This window comes from Gopherus flavomarginatus, chromosome 2, assembly GCF_025201925.1.
Source record: "Gopherus flavomarginatus isolate rGopFla2 chromosome 2, rGopFla2.mat.asm, whole genome shotgun sequence".
Taxonomy (NCBI): Eukaryota; Metazoa; Chordata; order Testudines; family Testudinidae; genus Gopherus; species Gopherus flavomarginatus.
Window position 1 is genome coordinate 17,140,646 of NC_066618.1, and position 23,766 is coordinate 17,164,411.

General features: G+C 40.0%; 2 protein-coding genes across 15 annotated transcripts in view; both read right to left on the reverse strand.

The window, feature by feature from the left end:
• Positions 1-23,766, reverse strand: part of PRKAG2 (protein kinase AMP-activated non-catalytic subunit gamma 2) — a 568,070-nt gene that overhangs the window by 544,079 nt on the left and 225 nt on the right. The gene's annotated exons all lie outside the window — the stretch shown is intronic.
• The window catches only part of KMT2C (lysine methyltransferase 2C), a 339,555-nt gene continuing 319,009 nt past the window's right edge, over positions 3,221-23,766 (reverse strand). For 10 of the 14 annotated variants that reach the window (XM_050940383.1, XM_050940387.1, XM_050940393.1 and 7 more), the window contains 17 exons: positions 23,527-23,739; positions 22,374-22,538; positions 20,882-21,023; positions 19,915-20,062; positions 18,539-18,717; positions 18,291-18,445; positions 17,839-18,091; positions 17,042-17,181; positions 15,845-15,952; positions 12,236-13,355; positions 10,416-10,552; positions 9,071-9,213; positions 8,633-8,801; positions 7,327-7,443; positions 6,308-6,381; positions 5,764-5,872; positions 3,221-5,234 (listed from right to left, as the gene is read on the reverse strand). In XM_050940383.1, coding sequence (XP_050796340.1) covers positions 5,142-5,234; positions 5,764-5,872; positions 6,308-6,381; positions 7,327-7,443; positions 8,633-8,801; positions 9,071-9,213; positions 10,416-10,552; positions 12,236-13,355; positions 15,845-15,952; positions 17,042-17,181; positions 17,839-18,091; positions 18,291-18,445; positions 18,539-18,717; positions 19,915-20,062; positions 20,882-21,023; positions 22,374-22,538; positions 23,527-23,739 — 3,465 coding nt within the window. In that variant the 3' untranslated portion in view covers positions 3,221-5,141. The remainder of the gene's footprint in view (positions 5,235-5,763; positions 5,873-6,307; positions 6,382-7,326; positions 7,444-8,632; positions 8,802-9,070; positions 9,214-10,415; positions 10,553-12,235; positions 13,356-15,844; positions 15,953-17,041; positions 17,182-17,838; positions 18,092-18,290; positions 18,446-18,538; positions 18,718-19,914; positions 20,063-20,881; positions 21,024-22,373; positions 22,539-23,526; positions 23,740-23,766) is intronic. The other 4 variants (XM_050940389.1, XM_050940396.1, XM_050940395.1 and 1 more) reach the window with 2 other exon arrangements.

Consider the following 23,766-nt stretch of genomic DNA (forward strand, 5'->3'; position numbering starts at 1 on the left):
GTGGGGGACTAGGAGGAGAATGTCGGCTCTCCCTTTTCTTCATCCTTTTTGTGAACTGTCTTGACAGGTAGCAGATTTTTCTCTGCCCAGAACATTATTTCCATTATCTCAGAGAACCTTTGAACTCGTTACTCCCTGGTTTTGGAAGGGATGTAAACGTTCATGTTTCAATCATAATCAAACCTCTAACAGGGAAAAGAGGGAAACTTCCCCTGTGAGCACCACGGCTGCCCAGTACATGGTTTCTTGCACCATCTTCTGAAGCAGCTGTTACTACTACTGTCATAGACATGATACTGGACTAGATGGGCCACTGGTCTGAACCGGAGTGGCCGTGTCTATATCTGTGTTCCGACAGAGCAAAGTGAACCAAAATGATGTGTACTCTGAGCTTTTGGAAATTTACTTTTCAGGTATGCTCCCCGTCCCGCAACGTGCCTTTTGTTTTCTATTTTGATGGTTTTCCTTATTAGTATAGGAACATTTTTTGGTCTGAGTGGCTACAGTTGAAGCTTTGAAATTTCTGTGTAGTGTGTCCTCACTATTGTATGGACTATGGGATTGTCTGAAAGGGAGGCCCTTTGTATGTCTCCCACTGGGGAGCTACTGCTGCACCAGCCTGAGGTTCCCAAAACGTTGTTTTTATAACACATTTTCTCAGTGATGGTGTCTTTGCAGTACTTCCCTGGCTATTTATAGGAGGGAGGCAGCATTTAGACCCCTCAGTTGAGGAGAGCTACTAGTACGAATACCTTGATTGTGGGGCTAACCTGCTGGATGTCCCTGGAAGTCCGAATGAATGCCTGCCTCCCCACCCCCGCACCCTAAGCCCTGGATGGCTAGCACCCATATAGAGTGACCAGATCGCAAGAATAAAATATCAGGACGTGGGGGAGGGGCAGCCACAGGCTCACAGCTGCCACCAGAGCCATGGGGGAGGGAGGTACACCGTCTTGGAAGCTACGGATCAGGAAGTGCATGGCTCTGGGCCTGGCCCCCGCCTTAAGTCGATCGGAGAGGGCACAGCCCTGGCTCTGCCCCACCCCCCCCAAGCCGGATGTGCATGGTGCAGGCTCTTGCTGCAAAGGGAGTCTCAGGGCTAGGGGCATGCAAGGAGGTTCGGGGTACTGACTCCAGGAGGGAGTTTGGGTGCAGGAGGGGGCTCAGGGTTGGGGTTCAGGAGAGGGTACAGGCTCCGGGCAGGGCTTACTTCAGGCGGCTTCCTGGACATCTCCGTCTGGGTCCTAGGCAGAGGTGCAACAAGGCAGCTCTGCGCACTGCCTTGCCTGCTGGTGCTGCCTCTGGCCAATGGGAGCTGCGGAGCAGGTGTTCATGGCAGGGGCAGCATGCAGAACCCCCCTGGCCTTCCCTGCACCTAGGACCCAGAGGGAACTGTCACCACTTCTGGGGAGCTACACGGAGCCAGGTGGGGAGCCTCTAGCCCTGTGCCAACCCTACAATATCGTACATTAGTCGGAACGTGGGACAAAGAGTTAAATATTGGGACATCTGGTCAACCTACACCCATGTCAGTACTTTAGGAAGGCCCTTGTACCATTTGGGGCCTTACTCAGAAAATCAGGAATCATTCTGAACATGGGATTTCACTTACCTCCCTACAATCCCCCAGTGTGCAGCTGTGTGAGAAATGGAGTCTTCATCTGCCTCTGTTCTGGTCACAGACTGCCTGAAGTCCTTGCACTTTAAAGTGGAGCCAGCCTATTTGGAGGTGGGGTGAGGGGAGAGAAAACCCCTTTCCCACCCATCAGTCTCTGAGCTCCTTTCCCTGGCAGAGCTAAGATTAATAGCAGAGAACCAGATAAAAACAATTCCCATTCCACTGCAGCCTGAAATTGGAGCCCCTTTCCCTAGGTCCTTGGGCTGAAAGCCAGACAGGCACAATGCCCATTACTCTGTGGTCTGAGACCGAGCTTCACAGTAGTGACAAACTTCTCTGCACACCCAGATAAGCTGAAGGGTGAGGGAAGAGCAGGGAACTGGATAGAGAGCACTGTGAGGAGACTCTGTCCTTTCCCACGGTGGGAAGAATAGAGAACTTCAATGCTGATTTTTACACTGCTTGCTCGTTAACAGTACAAAATGCTGCCTTGCGAAGGGGACGCTTGATTTTACCTTTCTGGGACCTGCTGTCTCTGGAGTTTACAATACCTGCTCCTGAATAGGCTGTGAGGGGTTCTCATCTGCATGGGAATCCTCATGCTCCTGGCCAGGCTCTCATGGTTGAGGTTTTGGGTGGGATTTGAGCCCCTATGCACCTGTCCCGACACCATGCCCTAGGAGAGAGAGGGTCGGTGTTTGTGGCAGCAGGACATACCTCGCCTCCTGAGGCTACTGTAAAGCTGCCTACAGCACCTCTTGGAGCCTCTGAATTCAGAGGTGCGGGGCATTAAACTGTTAGTGCTGAGAGAAACTGCATCGGAAAGGGGCTCTTCTGTCCTCTGATGCTTTTCAGCTGTTACCAGACATCACTTTGGAGCTTTGCTGGACAGAAGAGAGGCAGCTATCACATGTCAAGAGAGCAGGCAGAAGCAGCTGGTTGTGGAGGCTCACAGCACACAGGGCCCTACAGCTCACGTCCAGGTGACCACATGTCCCAGGGCTCTACAACACTGACATTTCACCAGAACTAGGTGGAAAGCCTGGGCTGATTGGTTGCCATCCGCCCACCAGGACTCGGGCTAATCCCAAATGCTGATGACATAACATGGGTGGAACAATACTTCTCTGAGGTGTGTTGGAAGGCTTTCCCCCATTCTTTTTGCTTCTGCTTCTCAAAAAAACAATCTTGGGCCCTGAAGACCTGTTCTTTGTGTAAAACGAAGGTGAAGAGTTTTGTGTCCTGTCCCTTTATGGAGAAGGGAAGCCGGAGGCCTTGGTGTTAAGCAATAGCGAGTTGGGCACTAACTGTGGTGGAGATGGCTGGCTCTTCTCTTGGCACCTCCTGCAGACTCTCTTCTTCTGGTGGAGGCAATACTTTGCCCCCTGAAGCACAGGACCCCTAACTTCAAGTGCCCAGACCTGGAGGGTGTTTGGATGCAGTGCATGGCTTTGTGGTAGACAATTCAGGATGCAGCTGGCCTTAGAGAGATACTGGATCTGTGCCCGCTAACAGTTGTGGTGCTCAGTGGTAGAAACAGATGAGGTTAACACTGGAACAAACAGAAAACAGACGCTCCAAAATGAAAACGTGGAGGCATCATTTATAGTTGTAAAATATTTTTATTTGTAAATGCTGATCTTCTAAATCTGTCTTCACAAATTCCAAAACCCATAACACTCTGTATACTTCAAAAAAAAAAAAATCTTTTTTTTCCTTTCTTTTTTTTTTTTTTTTGCCAACATTAGATACTATTATACAGAACAGAAAAAACTGTAGGACAAATACTGGTAGGATGTTGGAATATTGTACAAGAGAAGAAAAATATTCAAGAAACAATTTCATACAGCTATTTATCAAGAGAAAAATATATACAATTGATTTATTCTGTAAGATAAAAATACATCATGCCATATACATTACAAGTTCAGAACTGTATTACTGAATATACCAACAGTTTACAGTCCACTTTAATTGTGCACACAAAAAAACTTCATTTTTTTTATATTTAAACCTGTGAAGTGTCAGTACCAGAATTTTAAGTACAAAATAAAAAGCTAACCTGGTTCAAAATGCTGATTAAGTTTCTACAAGCAAACACAAAACAGTGTTTATTTTTTTTAAAGAAATGTAAACAAAACAATCCATACAAACACATTTTTAAATTACATTTTCCAAAACCCTATTGCCAGAGTCCTGCAGCTGCAAGCACAATTACATCTAATTTTTTCCTTGTTTTTTCATTTAAAGAAGGCTATCATATTAGACTTAAGCTCCCACTACATGATCCTATTCTGTTTACATGATTTAGTGTAAGCTGAACAGTCACCTAATTGTGACGACTTTTTCTGAAGAAAAAACCATGTTCAGCCTCTATTTTGGGTGGTTTTAGCAGTTATTCACAGTTATCACAAATTGTAAGCACAAAAAAACCTGACTTAAGAAATAGGGATGCAACAATATAATAGAAATAAAATAAATCAGTCTAACTTACCCAAGCATCTATAAAAGTCAGAGTTGTAATATACAAGCCTTCTACCAGGCTTAAAGTTTACTTTAAAAAAAAAAATAAAAAGGAAAAAAAAAAGGGACTAATAGACCACAGTTGAGCCAGCTTTAAACATTTAAAAAAAAAAATCCTCTCTTTAAATTGAGATTTTGGTTATTCCATAATAATTGTAATGGCGTAGTTAGTAACACATGAGATCATATTGTAACATCCCTATTGATATTTTATAATAAGCACCCGAACTGCTGCAGAGTCTGGTAGCATTTGGTCAATAACTATTTTTTATACTGTATTTTTTTCTCAAAATATTTACACTTTTGTACAAAGTAACAGGGTTTGTTAGTTCTGCGGGTAACAGCAGCAGCTTGGCTTTCTTCTAACTTTTTTTTTAAAAATAGCTTCATTCACTTATTCAATAATAAATACAAAAAGTTTCTCTTATTTTACAGAAATCAAAAACTACAATAAACTGACTCATGGAATCAAGTATTTTAAATGTATTTTAGTGCAAGTTATTTTTCCCTTAGCTCTATCCCTAAGGAAGTCGTTTCAGTACATTCCTTGTTCAGTGGTGTCTACTTTTATTTAAAAATTTTCTTTAATTAGAGGGCCTGCCCCTTTATCAAATAAGGCTGTGGCCAGCACTTTGGACTTCTCCCTTTCGCTGGTGATTTCAGTCTTACATTCATATATGCCCACCTGCCCTCCAGCAGGTCAGCCATCGGTTCTTTGCCCAAATTAAACAGTTTCTCCGTAGTGAGCTCAAAAAACAAAAGTGCTGGACCATTCTGTAATTCAGTTTAACCTCCAGGCATCTGGGAAGTCAGACAGCTTCAGATTTTGCTGACTTGCTTCTGGTGCTTGTTTTACACTTGAATAGAAATTGAAACTCCCAGAAGTGATTTTATTCCCCCCTCCTCCCCAGGAAGGTGCGAATTTTCTGTCAACAAAATCAAAATGTAAGTCACTTCTTCTTAGGGACAAGCAACCCTCAAAGACAGCAAGGAATGCATTCTAGTTCATCCATTTTCGGCAGTTTACAGCTCCACAGTGACATGGGATCTTGTGCTGGTCATCTTCAAAATCAAACTTATAGTCATAGCAAAGCTGGAAGGAAACAAATGTCGAGAGCGTGGTTATGAAATGTCTGGTCTGTATTCTTCATTATATCATTGCTTGTATCTATCGTTCTATACTAGCCGTTTTCAAACAGTGGGTCGCGACCTCATTTTAATGGGGTCACCAGGGCTGGCGTAGACTTGCTGGGGTCCAGGGCAGAAGACCGAGGACAGCAGGGCTGAGGTTACAGCCCCTCTGCCTGGAGCAGTGGGGCTTGGGCAGGCTCAGGCTTCTGTCCCCACTCCTTGGGTCATGTAGTAATTTTTGTTGTCAGAAGGGGGTCATGGGGCAATGAAGTTTGGTCTATACTATATGCTACACTAGCCAGTACATTATGTACTTCTGGGAACTTTAATTGTTTATATTGAGGAAGGGGACGGGGAAATGTTGGACACCAGGATCCGTCCCAAGTCTGAGTAAGTAAGTTGCTGTGCTCATGACAGTACAACAGACACGGTCATTTAGGAAAAAAATCAAATGAATGGGAACAAAATAAAAGCAAATGAGTAAAGTCTACCTCCTCCCCCTTCTGGATTCTCCTGTTGGAGCTGATGATAATCTTGTGTCCTCTCTCAAAAGTCACCACCTCAGCCACGCAGTTCGGTGCACATGAATGGTTAATATACCTACAAAAATAAAAGATTTGGAAAATGATTTTTTTTAAGCTATGTAATAGGACACAAATCTAAACTAAACTATAGAGTGACTTTAGCTTCAGTGTGAGGGGATTTTTCCAGCTAAAATTACATTACACTGTACTTGTTTCTTTACCTAGAAAAATGTAAAAGAAAAAAAATTAAAAGTTAAAAACATTACATTTCTTTTTCTACAGCTGTACGTCTGCCATGAAACAGTTAATCAAGGCTATGGAGAGTTAATGAGAAAGATGGCATTGCTTCTGGCATTGCTTCAGTGGCTTAGTGTGAAGACTGAATGCACCAGCTTAGAGAATAAGGCCATTGAAAAAAAAAGCACAAAATGGAATCTCTCCCCAACAGCCAGCCAAGGGAACATGGCTAATTTCCAAACATGAGATCACAGCTCTCTGAAGAGCCACCCACCTTGCAGGACCTCCTGTCAATGTAGCATCAATGACATGATCGTTGTCAATGCGGAACATGTACACTCCACGATTCTGAAAGAGAGGGGGGAGAAAAGACGCAATAGATTTTACAAAAAAAAAAAAAAAGTCAGTGATTAAAACAAAGCAGCAACATGGACCATTTCCAAGTATTTTTCTGGATTTGCAATTAGACGTGGCCTGTTGGCTCACTAAGGAAACACTGATTCATCTATTTCACTTACTATGTGAAAGTAGGATACTATCATTAACTTCACTACTTATGAGGAATGGATGGGCCATAAACATGAGAGGCAACCTCCTGTGATTTTAGTATCTCCCTCAAGTAATATGCTAGTAGGATATGTATAGCACCTTTCATGTAAGCTCTCAAAGTGCTTTACCAATGGTCCCTCACATCCCTGCATTGCACCAAGAGGTTAAGCCTACTTAAAATGTGGTCCCTAAAAACTGAGTCTCTGACCTCTGTGCTTGTATAACTGTAAGATTGGCACATTACCAGGCTCTCTGGTGTTTGTGAGGTTTAATATATTTGGTAGGCATGCTGAGATCCTTGAATGAAATGCTCTATAAAGGTCTAAGGTCATATCATCATCTCAAGGTCACACAGTGAGTCTGTGGCAGAGTGATGAACAGAATCAAAAGCCGAGTGGCACAGCAAAAGTGTGCTGAGTCTATAACTGAGAGGTCAATGGAGTGAAACCTTCTGCTAGTTTCTATGGTCTGTGTTATACAGGAAGTCAGACTGGAAGATCACAATTGTCCCTCTGGCCTTGGAATCTATGAATTAAGGAGTCCCAATTCCCAGTCCCCTGCTACAATCACTAGACACAACACTGCCTCCCAGAATTCAAATATTCATCCACATTCACAACAGTACTTTGACTCAGCTTCCTCAGAACGGAAGTCTTAAAATGCTGGCAACACATCTCGTTCTGTTGCACAAATACTTAAAGGAAAGGAAAGGAACAGTAGATAAATAATAATTATATACAATACCTGAGATTCATAAAGTTTCTCTTTCCTGTTTGCTACCTCGTTACGGATGATAGTTCCAATATATTCAATGATCATGGTGTGCTTTTCAACGTCTCTAGCAGCATATAAGCCCAGGCCCTACAAAGGGAATACTGTGTGACTTAGAACAGGAGAATCAATGCACATTTACGTTTGATTCCTTTGGTGTGCTCCCAAGCCATGCTTGGAGAAAATCTACATCTACACATGCAGAAATGATACATAATGAAAGATAAAAAGTGACACTGTTGAAAAAACACAAAAGGTCAGCAAAGGCAAACAGCAACCTTAGCTCCAGCATATATACACATTCAATATCTTTAACAATATACAACTGGAAATATAAACAGTGAAACATTAAGTGACATATTTACCCAGAAAACAGGAAAAGCAGAGCATATGCACAACATGGCTGAATTAATATACACTTTTAAAGATTAACACAGAATTATCTGAGCAGTTACATTCTGTGATTTCTTCACTTCATCTCCTGATTTCTTATGATTTTAACTATACAGCTTTAATGATGCAAAATCAGTTTTCTGCATTTAATTTCCTAGTTTTTTTAAAATAAGAGAAAATGCTTTAAAATTATTTGTCTTGCAGCCAATTGAGCTAGTAGACTTCTTACTCTGGAGCTATTTGACTTGAATTCTTTGAACAATAAAGAATACTTTCTAGAATCAAAGAATTCAAATGTGTGCTGTGGTGTTTTAACCATTTAAATAATCTTCCACAGTCCAACCTAAAATATACAGCAAATACATACAAGGCATGGTGTACAGATTTGGCAACAAGTTCAGTGGAGCTGAACACCTGGAAGGTTTGAATAAGTCAATAACTTGACTATTTAATTGTATTAACATGACAAAATATTTTACTCAACATCCTAGTCTCACATTATTCCTGTTCTCCATCTTTTAATAAGCTAGCTTGGTCTAAAATTAACTACTAGATATGCAGATGATCCTCCCTCTGCTGCTGGTAAAAAACTTCTGTATATTTTAGTTTCTATACTAAACAGCATTTTTTTTTTGAGAAAAAAGTTAAGAGGGCTTAGCTAGTAAAATAACACAACTCAGTTTACAAGCTAGAGTTTCAGTCAATTAAATTCAGAAAAAGACAAAAAAAGATTTAAAGTAATCAGCGATCTTTGTTACATACAATACAGGGGAACTGATCACCACACATATGCTGCAAATTCCCTTCAGACTTTACTAGACTCTACAGACTGTAGGGAATTGTATTCAGGAATAAAATCTCAAAAATACAGCCTGTTGTAACTGACCTGAATCCGAGAGCGAGCTAGATACACATTGGATTTCCATTCAGTCTTCATTTTACGATACTGGGAGGACTTGGAATGGACAAACTGTTTACTGTAAGGCGCATTTAGCTCTCCTGTCACTGTGCTCTGAAATGACTTCGAGGTGCTGGTGCTATTCAAGGTGTGAGGCCTGCGGGAATTGGGCATATAACAGAAAAAAATACAAGAAAAACTGAAGATTTCTCCGAATAAAACCACAAGCTGAATTTTATTAAAGCTACTTTCAGACAAACATACACTTAAAGCCAGCTAGCATAGACAACAAAGCGGATCCTTTGATTTGGGCATGCACATACACAGCCAAAGACAACAGGGTTTGTAAGCAGCAGACAAAAGCACAAATAACCCTAAGCAGCCTATAAACCCTGGGCTGTACTATGTGAAGTTAAAACAAAATACCTTAACACAAACCTCTTGACATGGGTACTCATTTTAGGCTCAGCACGGGCACAGCCCGTGGGATTGATGGCAAGAGGAAGTTCCATTAAAGGGTTTCGGCCATATCGGAAAGTGTACTTCTCACAAGCCTCAACCCCAGGAAGCTGTCAGAAACAAATCACATATTAACACATCAGAAAAACATCCACACAACAGCCTGTCTTTTTAAACCTGGAACAGGCAGAGCGCTCACAATTGCTCAGACTGACGACTTGACACTGCCTTATGATAATCCTTCAGTAGCATTTCCTTGACAAAAAGCTGTGTTTTGATGCTTATCAGACTAACTAATTTGCAAATATAGAAATATGGAGAGAGACACTGAGTCTTAGCAAAACTCCCTTTTCCTCCTGGCTAATTTTCTTTAACGAACATGTGGTGAGCGCATGGTGTGGCATGCTTCCATATCACAGCACACACTTCCCCTGTAATGCACTATTTTTTGGGTGCACATGATGAGTAAAGCTGGTAGAAAGTTTTTGTTCAGAAAATTTTCTCACCACACAATGAGGAAATTTCAATTCTAATGACAAATTTTGATTTTTCCATGGGAAATTTCAAAACTTTTTTTGTTTCATGTCAACTTAATGCTTTGGTTTTTGGACATCACAAAATTTTGGCTTTCAAATGTTCAGTTTTTGGATTTCAGGTTCTTCTTCCCTGAACAAGTATGTAAGGTGTAAGAAGGTGGAAGGAAAAAAATCTTACTTTCTCACACCTTCTTACTGTTTTTCCTTCTGCTGTGTTTGTGTGATTGATCCGGTAACTCTCTGTGTTGCATGTAGCACATTCATACAACCTTTCATGTTCTCAACAGAACAAAACAGAACTCCAAATGAAGAAAGAGTCACTCTCTACAGAATCAAATGGAACCTTTTCTTATTAGGGTTAATCACCTGGGGGAAGTGCAGGCTGAATTTCCCCAACTGCCCACCCTCCCCCGGCAGTTAGGCTGGGAGAGGATAACTTTGGTTTCCCCTGGGGGCTACAGGCCTGCTGGCTGAGGTTGCACCAAATCATTCAGTCTTTGGCCACTTTTGCTAATCCTTTCTGGAGTAGTTCCACCCACTCTTCAGATAGCACTGGCACCAGACAGGCTCCCAGATGGAGGGGAAGTTGACATTGCCATGTGGAATTTCCCTCCCAGCAGACTATCCACTCCAAGGGCCCCTTTGGCCTGTTTCACAATGGCAGAAACTTCACAAATATTTATATGATAAATGTATCATTTTCATCTGAGATGTTCTAAATTGTTGTAAACCTTTAATTAGAATAAGAGTCCCGAATTGTTGCAGCAATGACTCACTGATTCAGCAATTCTTGCCACTGCAGAGACTGTCAAACCAAAGAGGTCTTCACCCTTCAAATATCCAGGAAAGAGCTGTAGCATTTCAGATTCTTTTCTAACAGAAGCAACAGGCTCCAAGATTTTATCCCACACACCTACACGACCACATGGAAAAAGATTATAATGAGCAAATAAAGAAAGCCCACAGACACTGTAGTTATACCTAACAAAGAAGGAAATTGGCATAGGACACCTGTAATGAAAAAAGCCACAGAGTATCAGATAGCTGATTTTATATCTAAAGGGAACAACTTAATGAAATAAAATATCCCACTTCACCACAGTGTTAAAGTTTGAAATAGAGACTCATCTGAGTAGTTATGTCCTGTTGAGTACTCCCAGACAGTGTTGCATCTCTGTTATACTTCTCTTGATTTTGAGGAATGTGACAAACAATAAGCACTGGATAAAAACTTTTAGATCACTAATTCCACATTACAAATTCCTATTCACGTAATCAGGCAGCTAAGTTTCTCCTGCTAAATCATTTTAAAAATGACCACAAAGTAAATAAAAGTTTCCTTAAATAAATGGAATTTTCCACTTCCTTAAGTTGACGATTTTTCTCTCTTACTGTCCCAGATGTCTCATGGTGGTACAATATGTTGTTATGGAGGGAATAAAAGATCTGAGTTTGCGATTCCAGCTCAGTTCCTTTCTCACTACCCAAGAATTGCTGGGGAAGCTGTAGAGACAGCATGGTTATCTGAAAAGAGCAACTTTGGTCATTTTGCTAGGACCCTCTGGCAAGTTTTCAGGAGAGGTGTTAATAGACTAGAGAGTGCATCTTCAACCCATAAGATTGGATGCACATTTGGCTAATGGTGAAGATAGGACATAGTGGTGGTGGCAATTTTTTGTAATTTGAAAGGTGTGTGTGTGGGTATTCAGACTCAATTCTACTTCACTGACAAAAATATTCATGTTAGCCCTGCAAAGCTAACACAGCTAAGACTGAATGAGCTGGATTCCCATACGATTTGCAAATCATGTACAGAACAGTTTAGTAAGTTGCAGTTGGTTATGTCTGTGCAAGCCACTGCAGGCATAAATTGATAATAATGAGGTTGCACAGGTGTAAATAGCAGGTGTTATGTGTGAGACAGAAAGAAATCAGCTTGGCTCTCAGAGCCTAGGTTGTGTTTGCACAGCTGGAAAAAAAGATCTTTTTACTTGTAGTTTGAACACATCTGATCTGGAGATCACTGAGCCAGAATGAAAATAGAGCCCCAAAAGGTCATATTTAGAAAGTCACTTTTTAAAGCAGAAACACACACAAAATATTTTTTCTTATTTTGTCCAATGTTCATGTTATATCGTTTTGGCTTCTTTATGAGCTTGTTGCAAGTATCCTTTCTTCCTCATTATATTTGTAGTGCACATTATTGTTTTATCTGTCTAGGACGGTTATTCTATGGCCCCCATCACCACTGCATCCCAGAAGTTTCATCTTTGAAATCACAGTACTGAGTAAGTATAGCATAGCTCACGGTGCTAGAAGTACAGCCTTGGCATATTGCTATAGAGATTACATTATGCAGTAGCATTAGCAAATGATTAGGCACCAGATAAATAATTTTCCCATTCTACAATGGAAGTCTATGTTGTGAGACCCCAATCTTACATTACTGAGCATGAAATAGAAACAAAACAAGAAAGCTACGCAGGAAAACAAGGGCCTGCAACATTTATCTGAAACATTTACCGTACATACAATGTATAAGGAAACTGTATAGTCATGAAAGCCTTCTGTTGAGTTTACATTAATTCTTTTTTACCTTTCGGTGTTGAATTGGTAAGAACCAGATCATCATGACCTTGCTCAACAATCCTGATCACGAACACTGGAAAACCATCCTTCTCCTCAATAGAACACAAGTAGCGACAGCGCCTGTTTGCATATCGCATGCTCCAATACAACCGGCTGGCCTCGTATCCAACAGGGAAGAGAGCTTTTGAAGAGTGGAATGCCTGCATCTGTTGCGGCAGCAGCTGACCAATAGTGTGGAAGATCAGGCTTCCTACACGAAAAGTGTGCTCACGTTCTCCCCGCTGTACTATACTAGCAATTTGCCGCACCTCATCACGCTGAACATAGACCCTCCTGAAAACTGCAAAGTAATTAAGTTCTTGCTCATGAGCTCCCTTTGGTTTGTGCATGGGGCAAAGCATGGTTTTGTCTTTAAAAAACATGCATTGTGCTTTAATGGCACAGGTAAAGTGATAAATATTGGTGCATCTTAACCTGTGACAACTGCTGGTGGCGCCCATTTTGTGACAGAACATGCATTTCATTTGCAAGCCTCTTCGCAGTGCTAGTTCCACGTTAATTAAGGCACCAGCCTGTGTCTCATAGACCTCTGTAGACCAAAGTGCACAGTTCAAATGGACCCAAAGGTCTAAGTCAAGATTAAGAAGCCTTGCTGGTCCATCTGTTAGTCCATCACCCTCTTCATGACAGAAGCAACATTTTCTGTAGTCTTTAGGCACAGGGTCAGGTTTAAGGGTTGTGCCCAGTTTCTTGAGAAACTCGTCTATCTCTTCTTCACCAGGGGGTTTGAATGATCCTTTAGGAATCACAACCTGAATGTTCCATTTTTTCCATTTCATTCCTCTCCATTTCTTACTTAGAGGTCGACAATCATCAAGGCTACTGTGTATTGTTTTTAACCTAGGTTTTAGCTTCACTGTTACTTTAAGCTCATCTGGCTTTGCCTCTACCTTGGCTGCTTCAAATGCAGGAGGGAACGTGATAGGGGGTGATGAAGGTGGAGAAACTTTTTCCTGTAGCGGAGGGAGACAATGTACATCGAACGTGGAGATGTTGTTGCTGTACTGATGGAATGCTTTAGGTGGCATTTCTTTCATCGGTGACTGTGGGAAAGATGGAATTGAGTCCTGAGAAATAAATAGAAAAAAGCCTTTTACAAATGTATTACAAATTGAACAACAAATATCCCCTAATAATGTTTTCAGGTCAGAACGAAGAGAAGGGGTGAGTCTAGGGCGTATAAGGTAATTTGTCAGGTTGTTGTGTCATAGGACACAATAAGTTATCTTGAGTCATTGGTACTATGGCTTGTGTTGGGCCACAGAGCAGTATTTTAATGATTTTGCAGCTTTACTTTTGTTCCTGTAAGTCCAGAGTATGGGTCCTCTCCTCTTTCTCGACACTTTTAAAAATGTAATAGCAAATAGTTTAGTTTACAGCACCAAACAGATTTACATCATCTTTATTTTTAGGAAGCGCCAGACAAAGTTGTATAAAAATCTCTAAATATGGATCAGGAGATAAATTATTAACAGATAAGGAACTATTAAAATGGCAGAGAGAGATAAATGCTGGGAATTAAAGGAGTGTATTTTTCATGGAAGTTGGTGAGGATTGAAATCCTGCAGGGACAAATACGCTATTAAAAAAGTAAAAGGTCAAATTATAACATAAGATCTACATGTGCACATGGATTTCAAAATAGGGGCAGGATTAAGACTCAGAGAGGCTGATATGTTTTTTAGGGTCATCTTGAAAACCAATGAAAAGATGCACAGCGGAATATGAAATTTAATTGTTTAAGAATAAAGTGATGCACTTAGGTAGAAATAATGCCCAAGATAAGTACAATTCAACTAGTATTGAATTAGTTACTATGGTAGAGAAAAAGGATCTGGACATACTGATAAACCCAATATTTATATTCTCCATCCAGTTTGCAGCAACAATAAAAAGGCAAATAGGGTGCTGGCTGATACTGAGGAGGGCATGTTATACAGTAAGATATTATGCAAACACACTATAGAGCACTGACTAAATGACATTTGAAGTACAGTATCCAGTTTCAGCCACCTTTTTTGAAAAAAGAACTGGAAAAAGAATAAGCATTAGGCCAACTAAACTGATAAGTGATCTGAAGGAGTTTAACCTTGAAGCGAATGCAATCACACCGGGACTGAGAGAAGACAATTTTACCGTGACGTGACTGAAGCTTTATAAAGTGTTTTAACTAAAGTTATTGTCAAATTAATCTAGATAATCTATTTTAGAGTGTTGAATAAAAAAGTACTTGGGATATATTGAAAACATACATTAAAAGGGAGCACATGCCTAAAGAATTTAAGAAGTTATTCTTTTAGGGAGTGTGCTAAAGATTTGATTAAACCTCTATTTGAAGTGGTGGAGTCAAACACTGTGAATGTAGTCAGCAAAACCTAGATAACTCTATGGAATTTAATAAATTAAAGGATTATTTAGTCAGTTCTATGCTTTTTGTGGGTCAGGAGGGAATTTTTTGTTGATTATACTTTCTCCCCACAAGACTGACTACAGGGATTTTTTTTCTTTTTTAGTGTGAGTGGTTTTGCCTTCCTTTGGGGTGTGGGCAAGAGGGAGAAAAGATCTCCACCTACCTGATTTATTCAAGGAAATGTACACTACACTTCTCTACTCCTCACATCCAAGAGTTAGGGGTCTGATCCAACTCTGATTGTAGTCAATGGAAAAGCTCATATTTTTTCTTGCAATGTCCATCTATTATCATTACTTTAAATTAAGATTTTTAAGCCCTAACAGTGTGCTTGGTGATGTACTGGATATATATCTGCAGCAACGGACCTCATCCACAAGCAACTTGTTTTCTTCCCTCCAAACTAAATAGAATGCGACAAGTTTGTCTGTTTCCTGAGAGGTGCTGCGCTGCTACTGTGAGCTGCTGCATATCCTTACTAGGGTCCACGAACAGAAAACGGATTATTTTGGCTGTTTACAACGGGAGACTGAATAGATGAAATTCAGTTCCAACTACATGTTCTTGTCATCCTGGAGTACACATGTGAAAAACTCCTGGCATGACCACATTTTCAACCAAGCATGTTTCTTAAAACATTATATTATACTTCCTACCTTTCATGTCAAGAAAGTAAAGTCTCCATGTTGAGTTATTTTTTGTACAGTTGTTAATGATTTCTTACTGCGCATAAAGCAAATGAAAATGCAGAAAATAAAGGAATACATGTAGGGCCTGATGGAATGTTCATCAACACAACAAAAAGCCTCCCACTGGTTTCAATGAGAGTCAGAGATTCAGCCCTAAAGCTCTGTCAGGAAAAGACTGCTAATGCTCTGCCATGCATTTCTCCTAGGCTTAATTTTCTGTAAATATGGATTTTGATTTTAATTCCTGATCTTTTGCTGCTTCAGAATTTCAATATCCTACTGTAGCATGAAATCATACTTAAACACCATTAAAACAACAGTTTAGGGTATTATAAATGCTAAGTATGCCAAGAACCCTTGGCCTAAGATCTTTACTTAGGAAATGTTTCTATTTCATTAGAGAAGTAGCAGCAATAATTGCTGCTAATTAGGATGTGACACAGAGCTTGGTACTTACCTTGCTCTCCGAGTTTTTTGCTTGCACAGCTGCTGAATAAAGAACAAAGCAGTTGTTGCTACAAAATACAACATCCTTTTCCACTCTATCAGAGATTTCTCGGGAATCCTGGGAATCAAAGCCAAAGATTGTTATGAGTCCATTCCAGGGAATAGAATTTTACAAATTCTCATTTTTGACACACCAATCTTCATCTCTTTGGGACAAGATCCATCTCCTTTTTGAAGAGTATTTAACACGGGGACGGGGGGGATTCTGGTCAGGCCTCTGGGCACCATATTAATACATATATTAAACTATGAACATTTAAAGTTAAAACCAACAGTGGCCTTACTCTTCAGCATCTTATGCCACCAACAGAAGTGCATTAGAATCAATGTAAAGAATCCTCTATTGTATTCTCATGTGAATTTTACTTAGAGAGTATGTCTACAGGGCATTTTTATCTTTGAACCACAAAAACTCTCCCTTTTTCAGGCTGGTTAAAGATAGATCACACAACTTTATCATCAAGTGGTGATCTGTAAAATGTTGCTGTGGATTCAGGCCCAGATTTTTTAATGTATTTAGATGCCTAACTTCCACTGAAGTCAATGGGAGTTAGGCACCTAAATTCTGTAAAAAAAATCTGATCCTCGGTGTTTTGCATGGGTGCTCATGCACTTTATGTATCGGTTTGACTATACAGCTCTATTACATAGCAATCATATGATTTCACTAGTTAGATAAATGGTGATGGTATTTTTGTTGCAGGCCGGACGCATGCTTTTCCAGAATTCACACTGCTGCAAATATTTTAATATTTGCATACAGGAATGGGGATCCAGCAGGGACATTTGTTTTTCCCCCCCTACTACAAGAAAGAAACAGCAGAAAATATACAAAAACAGGAATTAAATGTGATTAACTCCCTTCTGCTTGAAAATATAGTTTCCACAGTCACTCTCCCAGTAGTGCCAGATAACAGCCCAAAGTTAGTACCTTGAAAAGAGAGTTCTGCTGAATTTTTTGAAGTCCCCTAAAAGTGATATAACATGGTAGCAACATTTAAATAACTGTCCCTGATTATACACTGAAACCTATTTAAGAAAACTGACTGAAATATTTATATAAGCAGTATTTCTGAAATTGTTTGCTGGTTTCATTTGCTGACTGAAAATAATGATAAAAAATAAACATCACTTTCCACGACAGTACCTGTTTAAGGAAAGACAGATCTTTGAACGATTTCCGCACTCCACTACCAAGAACTACCACTTTACAATGAGAACACCACTGAGGTCTCAGTGCTGAGCCTTCTGCAATATTTTGATTGTGATCTTTATAAGTGGCTAGACCTAAAACAACCAACAAATCTGTTAGAAAATACTCAAGACACTCCTGAACGAAGTGTGTGTTGAAGTGGCAGTATTCTCCGGCAGGTTAATAGTTGGAGACTCCATTCTCCTAGACAGGGCGTTAGGCAAACTTTAACATAAATACAGACAGGGAGTTTTTTCTTAAATCAGACACAAATCTTTTGTAGTTCTGGTTTGAACAGTAAGGCAAAAAGAGATTATATAACATGAGATGAATAAATAAATCAGAATAAAATAGGAGTATTAATATATTTAAATGTCTAAGTACAGATTTTCCAACAGAGGTATAATCTCCCAAAGTGGTGAAAGACACACCATTAGAGTAACTTAAAATTAGACAGGACAGAACACTTAAGAATACCATGGACTGTTGGAAACAATCCCACACTGGTAGCGAGATGGACAAGATAATATCATAGGTGTTTTCCATCTCTGATTTCCATTAGTCTCGGAGAACATCAGGAACATAGTGCACAAGTACATGTGCGCTGATTGTATAAGAAACAGTATTATTAAAAACAAAAATCAACTAGTTAATTCTAGAGTTTGAGCTTATAGGGCCGAAAATTCTCCAATGCCAGCATGATTAAAAATGAAAAACTAATAATTACAAGAACTAGATATAAACTAACTCACCGTTGCTGTTTGGAGGAAATGGCACATTAGGTTGCTTCAAGGCATAAGACCCTATTAGTCTGGTAGAGCCCATGGATCCTGCCTGAGGACCATGAAGTAATAGGTGCTGTCTGTATTCCATAGCCGGATTCATTCTGTGACTGTTTAACACTCCCATGGAGGATGGAACATCTGGGGCATTACTAACTTCGTAACTGTTGGGAATTCTGACGTGCAGAAGATTGGAAAATGCAGCCACAACGCTACTAATATTCTAAAACAATAAAAATAAATCTCTGTTTTTATCAATTCCATGAAGTAAATGGCAAGGATATTAATTACCAGATTACAAGAGCTGCTGTACTATAGTAGCTCACATGCAAATTAAACTGAATAGTCATTATTTATAGAATATGCTACATAAACACCATGCTAGAGTTCACATATAAATCACTGAAGTTTGTTTCCCTTACCTCTGCAGCTGTGGGATGTAAAGTAATTGCTACAGATATAAGGCCAGATTTCAGACCATTTTGGGATGGCCCAAGCTGAGAGCCGAAGAAGCCAGAACCAGGTAAAATTCCTGAACTATGTTCTGATTTTACATAACTCCTTTTTGCTTCTGAACCTTAAAAATGAAATAATATATATATTAAGTTAAGCTGCATGATTCTGAATGGATAGAAACTAGCAATAAGAACATAACCCATATTCCTCTTACCTTTTCCAGTACTGCTGGGTAGGATTGGAATGATGGGGGATGGTACAGGCTCTGGGCTCTCTACCTTTACCAGAGACAAATCTGGATACCTACTTACTTCCATTCCCACAACACTTTCAGGAGAGGAAGAGGGAACAAAGCTGTCAGGAGTGTCCCGGTCATCACAGTGATCTTGAACCCTGGGAGGAAAAACAAACTACAGCTTTTGAAAATGCCTTGTATAAAAACTAAGTGAAGGAAGTGGGTGGATTTTTGGTTGGTGGCAACAATTTTTGTGGCATCTCACCTTACTTTAAGACAAAATTAGTCAGACTTGTTTTTAATTATCCTCTTCCCTCCCAAACTAAAGGCAACAATGATCTACTGATCCGAGATACTTTTAACTCAGCAGATTTGCTGTAGATGATAGATATAGATGATAAAGCCACTATTCTGCTCTTGAATATCTAGTAGAGGCTAACTATCCCATTCTTCACAAGTGCAACATGAGGAAGGATTTCACAAGGTTCGATAGCCACACACTTTGGTGCACACTACTTGAGCTTATCATAAATTTAAACTTCTAGAATGTGTTCAAAATACATGTCATACTGAATGGCCCACAACCTTCCCCTACTGGATTTATAAAATCCATCCATCATGATTTGCATGATAAAGCACTCCTGTAAGGCAGGTAAGTATTATTATCCGCATTACAAAGATGGGGATGTGATGCAAAGACAGATTAAGTGATTTCTCCAAAGCTTACACAGAGTCTGTGGTGGAGCAGGGAACTGAATCCAGGTCTCCCAAGTCTCTAGCTAGTGAACTAATCACTGGACCATCCTCTCTCATACAGCCAATGGCTGTAGTTCCTCAAACTTGCTGTGCCTCCAATACGCTCGAGAAAGAGAGGGAGGGAAGTCTTTGCAGAGAGTCCTGCTGTGCACCATGAAGCACCTCTCCCCAGTGATTCAATCTGTGCCTACCAGGCAGGCGAGTTTTGGGGGTAGAGTGTGGACATAAACAGTGGGATTTATGACTTTGTGGATCCACTGCCCAAAACAACCCTGTGCCGCTGTGTGAACCCGATTAGTTTCTATAACTTGTTTCTATTTCGGTAGAGCAAAATAATGAATATTTGACAGCTGAATAGGACACACAGTCTAGCAACAGCAGAAGTTTTCCTTTAGTGGCACAGAAATTTCAGCTAGGGAATACGGAGAGATACCTAGTACAAACAATGCCATTTTCTTCTCATGCTGGTGTGGCTGGGGGAGGGTGCATTCCCTTCTCTGAAACTCCTGTGAATCTTCAGTTTACTTGGACTTGCACATGGTGGAAGGATCTGGGCCAAAACAAGTAAATTTAGTATTTAATGGAAAAAAAAACCCTACCTTAATTCTTCCTGATTGTTATGAGGTGGTGTTGGAAGTGAAGCAGGGACATCCACAGTTTTAGGGCCCTGAGCCATAGCTCTTGCTAACAAATCATCCTGTGGTCTGAAAGGTAACTGGAACTGTTTCGGCCCAAGCGCTTTAGTAACTGAAACAGAAAAACACAGCACAACCAAGCATGCATATGTGTCTGTCTACTCACTGATACGCAGCGTGAGAGGGTGCTGGCTGCATTCTAATATAATTAAGTTTATACACCAGTTTTTAACTCTATTTTCAGTCACTCAGAACTCCAAAATTTTCATTTTCATGTTTCAATTATTTATGGATGGTTTCTGTGTGTAGGTAAAACTTTTGAAAAATTGGAGCATAAATGGTTCTGCAATTTTTGACTTCAAGGAAAGAAAAATATTTTTTTCCCCATTATAAAAAACCTTTAAGCTTCCTCCCTACTTTTGCAGCACCCAGTGGCTGAAATTTGAAAGATGGATTTTGTCATGAAAAGTCCTCAGGAGGGCAATGCAAAGTCTTATTGATAGAAAACTGATTTTGATTTGACCAAGTTATGAGTATTTGAAAATGTTTACTAAGCACGTTCAAAGTTTGCTGAGCGCACAACTATGGAAGGCTGCTTTGTGAAAGCACACACAGCTAAGTAAGCTTTAAAATTGTCTTGTCATCTACATTATGCATGCAACTTTTACTTTGTTTTTTTCCTGACTTCTGAGTGTTTAACTGTGCACTGATAGTACTCTCAGTATAGTTTTTGTACGTAATATGCATAATTGCACATACACTGATGTAAAATAAAGTTGGATAGAATCAATTACAACCTTCCAGACAGAGGAGTCTCATGTTCATTTGTATACAATAAAGCCAAACTGCATCAAATAAGGTGCAATATACATTTCATACTTCAGTACCAACATGATACATCTTTTAAGGAAGCAGCACACTAAAAGCTTACCATCATGTCCACCCAGCATTCCAGCTTTTCCAGCAAGTTCCTCAGTAGTTGCAAATCCATTCACCATCTTTTGACAAGCCACTGGTGGTGGTGTTGGAGGGAGAGAGGCTGGGGGTGTTGGAGGATTACTCAGATTATTCTGCTGCATGAGACCAAAGGATTTTAAAATTAGCTTTCGACAGGTAAATACAACACAGATGCGCAATTCCATAAGAGTAAATATTTGTAGGTTTTAAACACACAGAGGCAGCCTCAAATACATACAAATTAATATTTACTTCCCAAATACACTGTAAATAGATGAAAACACCTGCTACAAAACTACCTAGTATACAAAGAAAAACACACTTTGTAGTGTCTGGCACAAATTTAATTATATTATTGTAGGGGAGTGGTAGATTTCTAAACCACTTAGACAGAACTCTTAAACATTCTGAGAGTTCTGTCTAAGGAAAAACTGAGTGAAGACTCCAGGATTTGGCCTTTCTGGAGCAGTGTCTACAGACATTAAACTTCATTATTGGTTTCCCAGTTCACCAGCTACCCTTGCTTGGCCAGATTCTTAGCTCAGTAACTCTGATGTAAAACTGGAATATCTCAGATGGTCTTCAGAGTCATTCCAGTTTTATGCTAGAGTAACTATGTGCCAAATCTGGTCCTTTGTCTGTTGACATTCTTCCTATTCTCTCTATATTGCCTTTCAGCACTCCAAAAGCCTGAGGGTATGGCTACATTTGGAATTTCAAAAGTGCTGCCCCAGCAGTGCTGCGGAAGCGCTGCCGCGGCAGCGCTTTGAAGTGTGAGTGTAGTCAGAGCGGCAGCGCTGGGAGAGAGCTCTCCCAGCGCTGCATGTAAACCACATCCCTTACGGGTGTAGCGTGCAGCGCTGGGAGCCGCGCTCCCAGCGCTGCTGCCCTGATTACACTGACGCTTTACAGCGCTGAATCTTGCAGCGCTCAGGGGGGTGTTTTTTCACACCCCAGTTGCAGCGCTGTAAAGTGTGAGTGTAGCCAAGGCCTGAGTTTCAAATTCTGTGGGCTATTAGTCCTGCAACAAACAGATTATTTTGTGCACAGTTTTTAAGTCCTTAATCAGGGACTAGTGGACAAATGATGATGGTCTATTTCCCAACTAATTCTCATTAAGAAATGCTTTGCTGTGCTCAATGACTTTGTAAAGCACTGGAAATTCAGCCTTTTCTGCTCCAGAGAGCTTTAATTACAATTTTCACCAATTAGCATCAGTTTGCAAATGCAGTGCTTGTATTTTTTAAATTTGTTTACAACACGGTTTCTATTATTTGATTCCATGTTTTGTAGAGCAAAACAACGAATATTTCACAGTTGAATGCGATATACAGTCTAACAATAACAAATGTCTCTTTTTTAGCTGCACAGGAGAGAATCCTAAGAGACTGTTAATGCAAATAATCCCCTTTACCTTGATTTTTTTCCAGAGAAGAGACATGGGAAATCTAGATGGAAAAACGTACCTTGTAGATCAGCTGGGAATAGTAATCAGAAACCCCATCCAGTGTAGCACTACCAAAACTTCCCAAAAGTCGATTTCCACCATTCAGCTGGCCACTGCCATAGGGGAGAAAATGTGCAAAGCTCACTCCAATTATTGGTTCCATTAGAGGTAGCAGGGAGAGTTGCTATAGAAAAAAATGGAGAGAGATGAATACACCAAATAAATGCTAAGTGGACAGAAAAGTTTCCAGAGTAATATCAGTAGAATGGTTACCACTAAAAAGTCAAATAGCCTCTGAAACACACCAGTATTTCCTTTATTTATTAGAATAGGAAATAAAGGTTGCAATTTGGCAAAGGATTAATGCACATCCTTAATTTTAAACACATTCTTAAGTCCCACTGACTTCAATCAGAATTAAGTACACATAATAGGTTAGCTTTAACTTTAAGCATGTACTTAAAGTGCTTTGGTAAATTGGAGCAAAATCTCAGATAACACTGTATGTTAAATATTGACTTTTAAATGCCAACCACTATACACAAGCAGAGGAAAATTGCTTGCATGTTTTGCTAAGCATAGCCTTCCCCATGCCATAGTTTCCCCATCCATGAGATGGGGATGATACTAACCTTCTTTGTAAAGCACTTTGAGATCTACGGATGAAAACTGCTCCAGAAGAGTTAGTTATTATTGATTATTATTATAATAAGAAAGTTCACATATTTAAAGTCAAGCGGGGGAGGAGGGGAGGGTTTTAATATCGGTGTAATGTGACATTCACATCATAAAAGACTCAAAACCTTAGCTGTTCAGAAAATTTTCAAGGGAATGTTATTCCAGTGGGAAAACATTGATTCATCAAAATCAAAACAATTCTCAGGGCTTGTGGGCTCCTGGTCTGGCAGAATTTCATTTTGAAATTATTGAAAAGAAACATTTTGATTTTCTGAAACAATTTTTTTTCCAGATTTTATGGATTATTTTGAAATTAGTGCGTTTTGTTCTAAGTTGGAATGAAATTTTTTTGAAAATCCTCTATGAAATGGAATTACTATTCTCCACCCAGCTTGACTCCAAACTCATCATAATTGTAAATTATTTTTTTCCTCACTCTGAATCCATTCTCTTAAAGCTACTCCTGATGGACTGTACATTCTCTAAACACTCACCTGTTTTAGTTGGATAAATGTATCTGTGTTAGGATAAAGAGCCTGTTTTTCCTCCTCTTCTTTTTTTCTTTTCTTAGACCGAGGGGCTGCCTTCTCTCCAGTCCTCTGAGTTCGTTTATTTCGTTGTTTCTTTATTTCATGTCCTACATCTGTTCTCTGAAGCTGGCTGTTACCACATCCAAATGTACCTTGCATTTGATTCCCCACAGTTGGCTGATAGAAAAAGGAAGTTAAGCAACT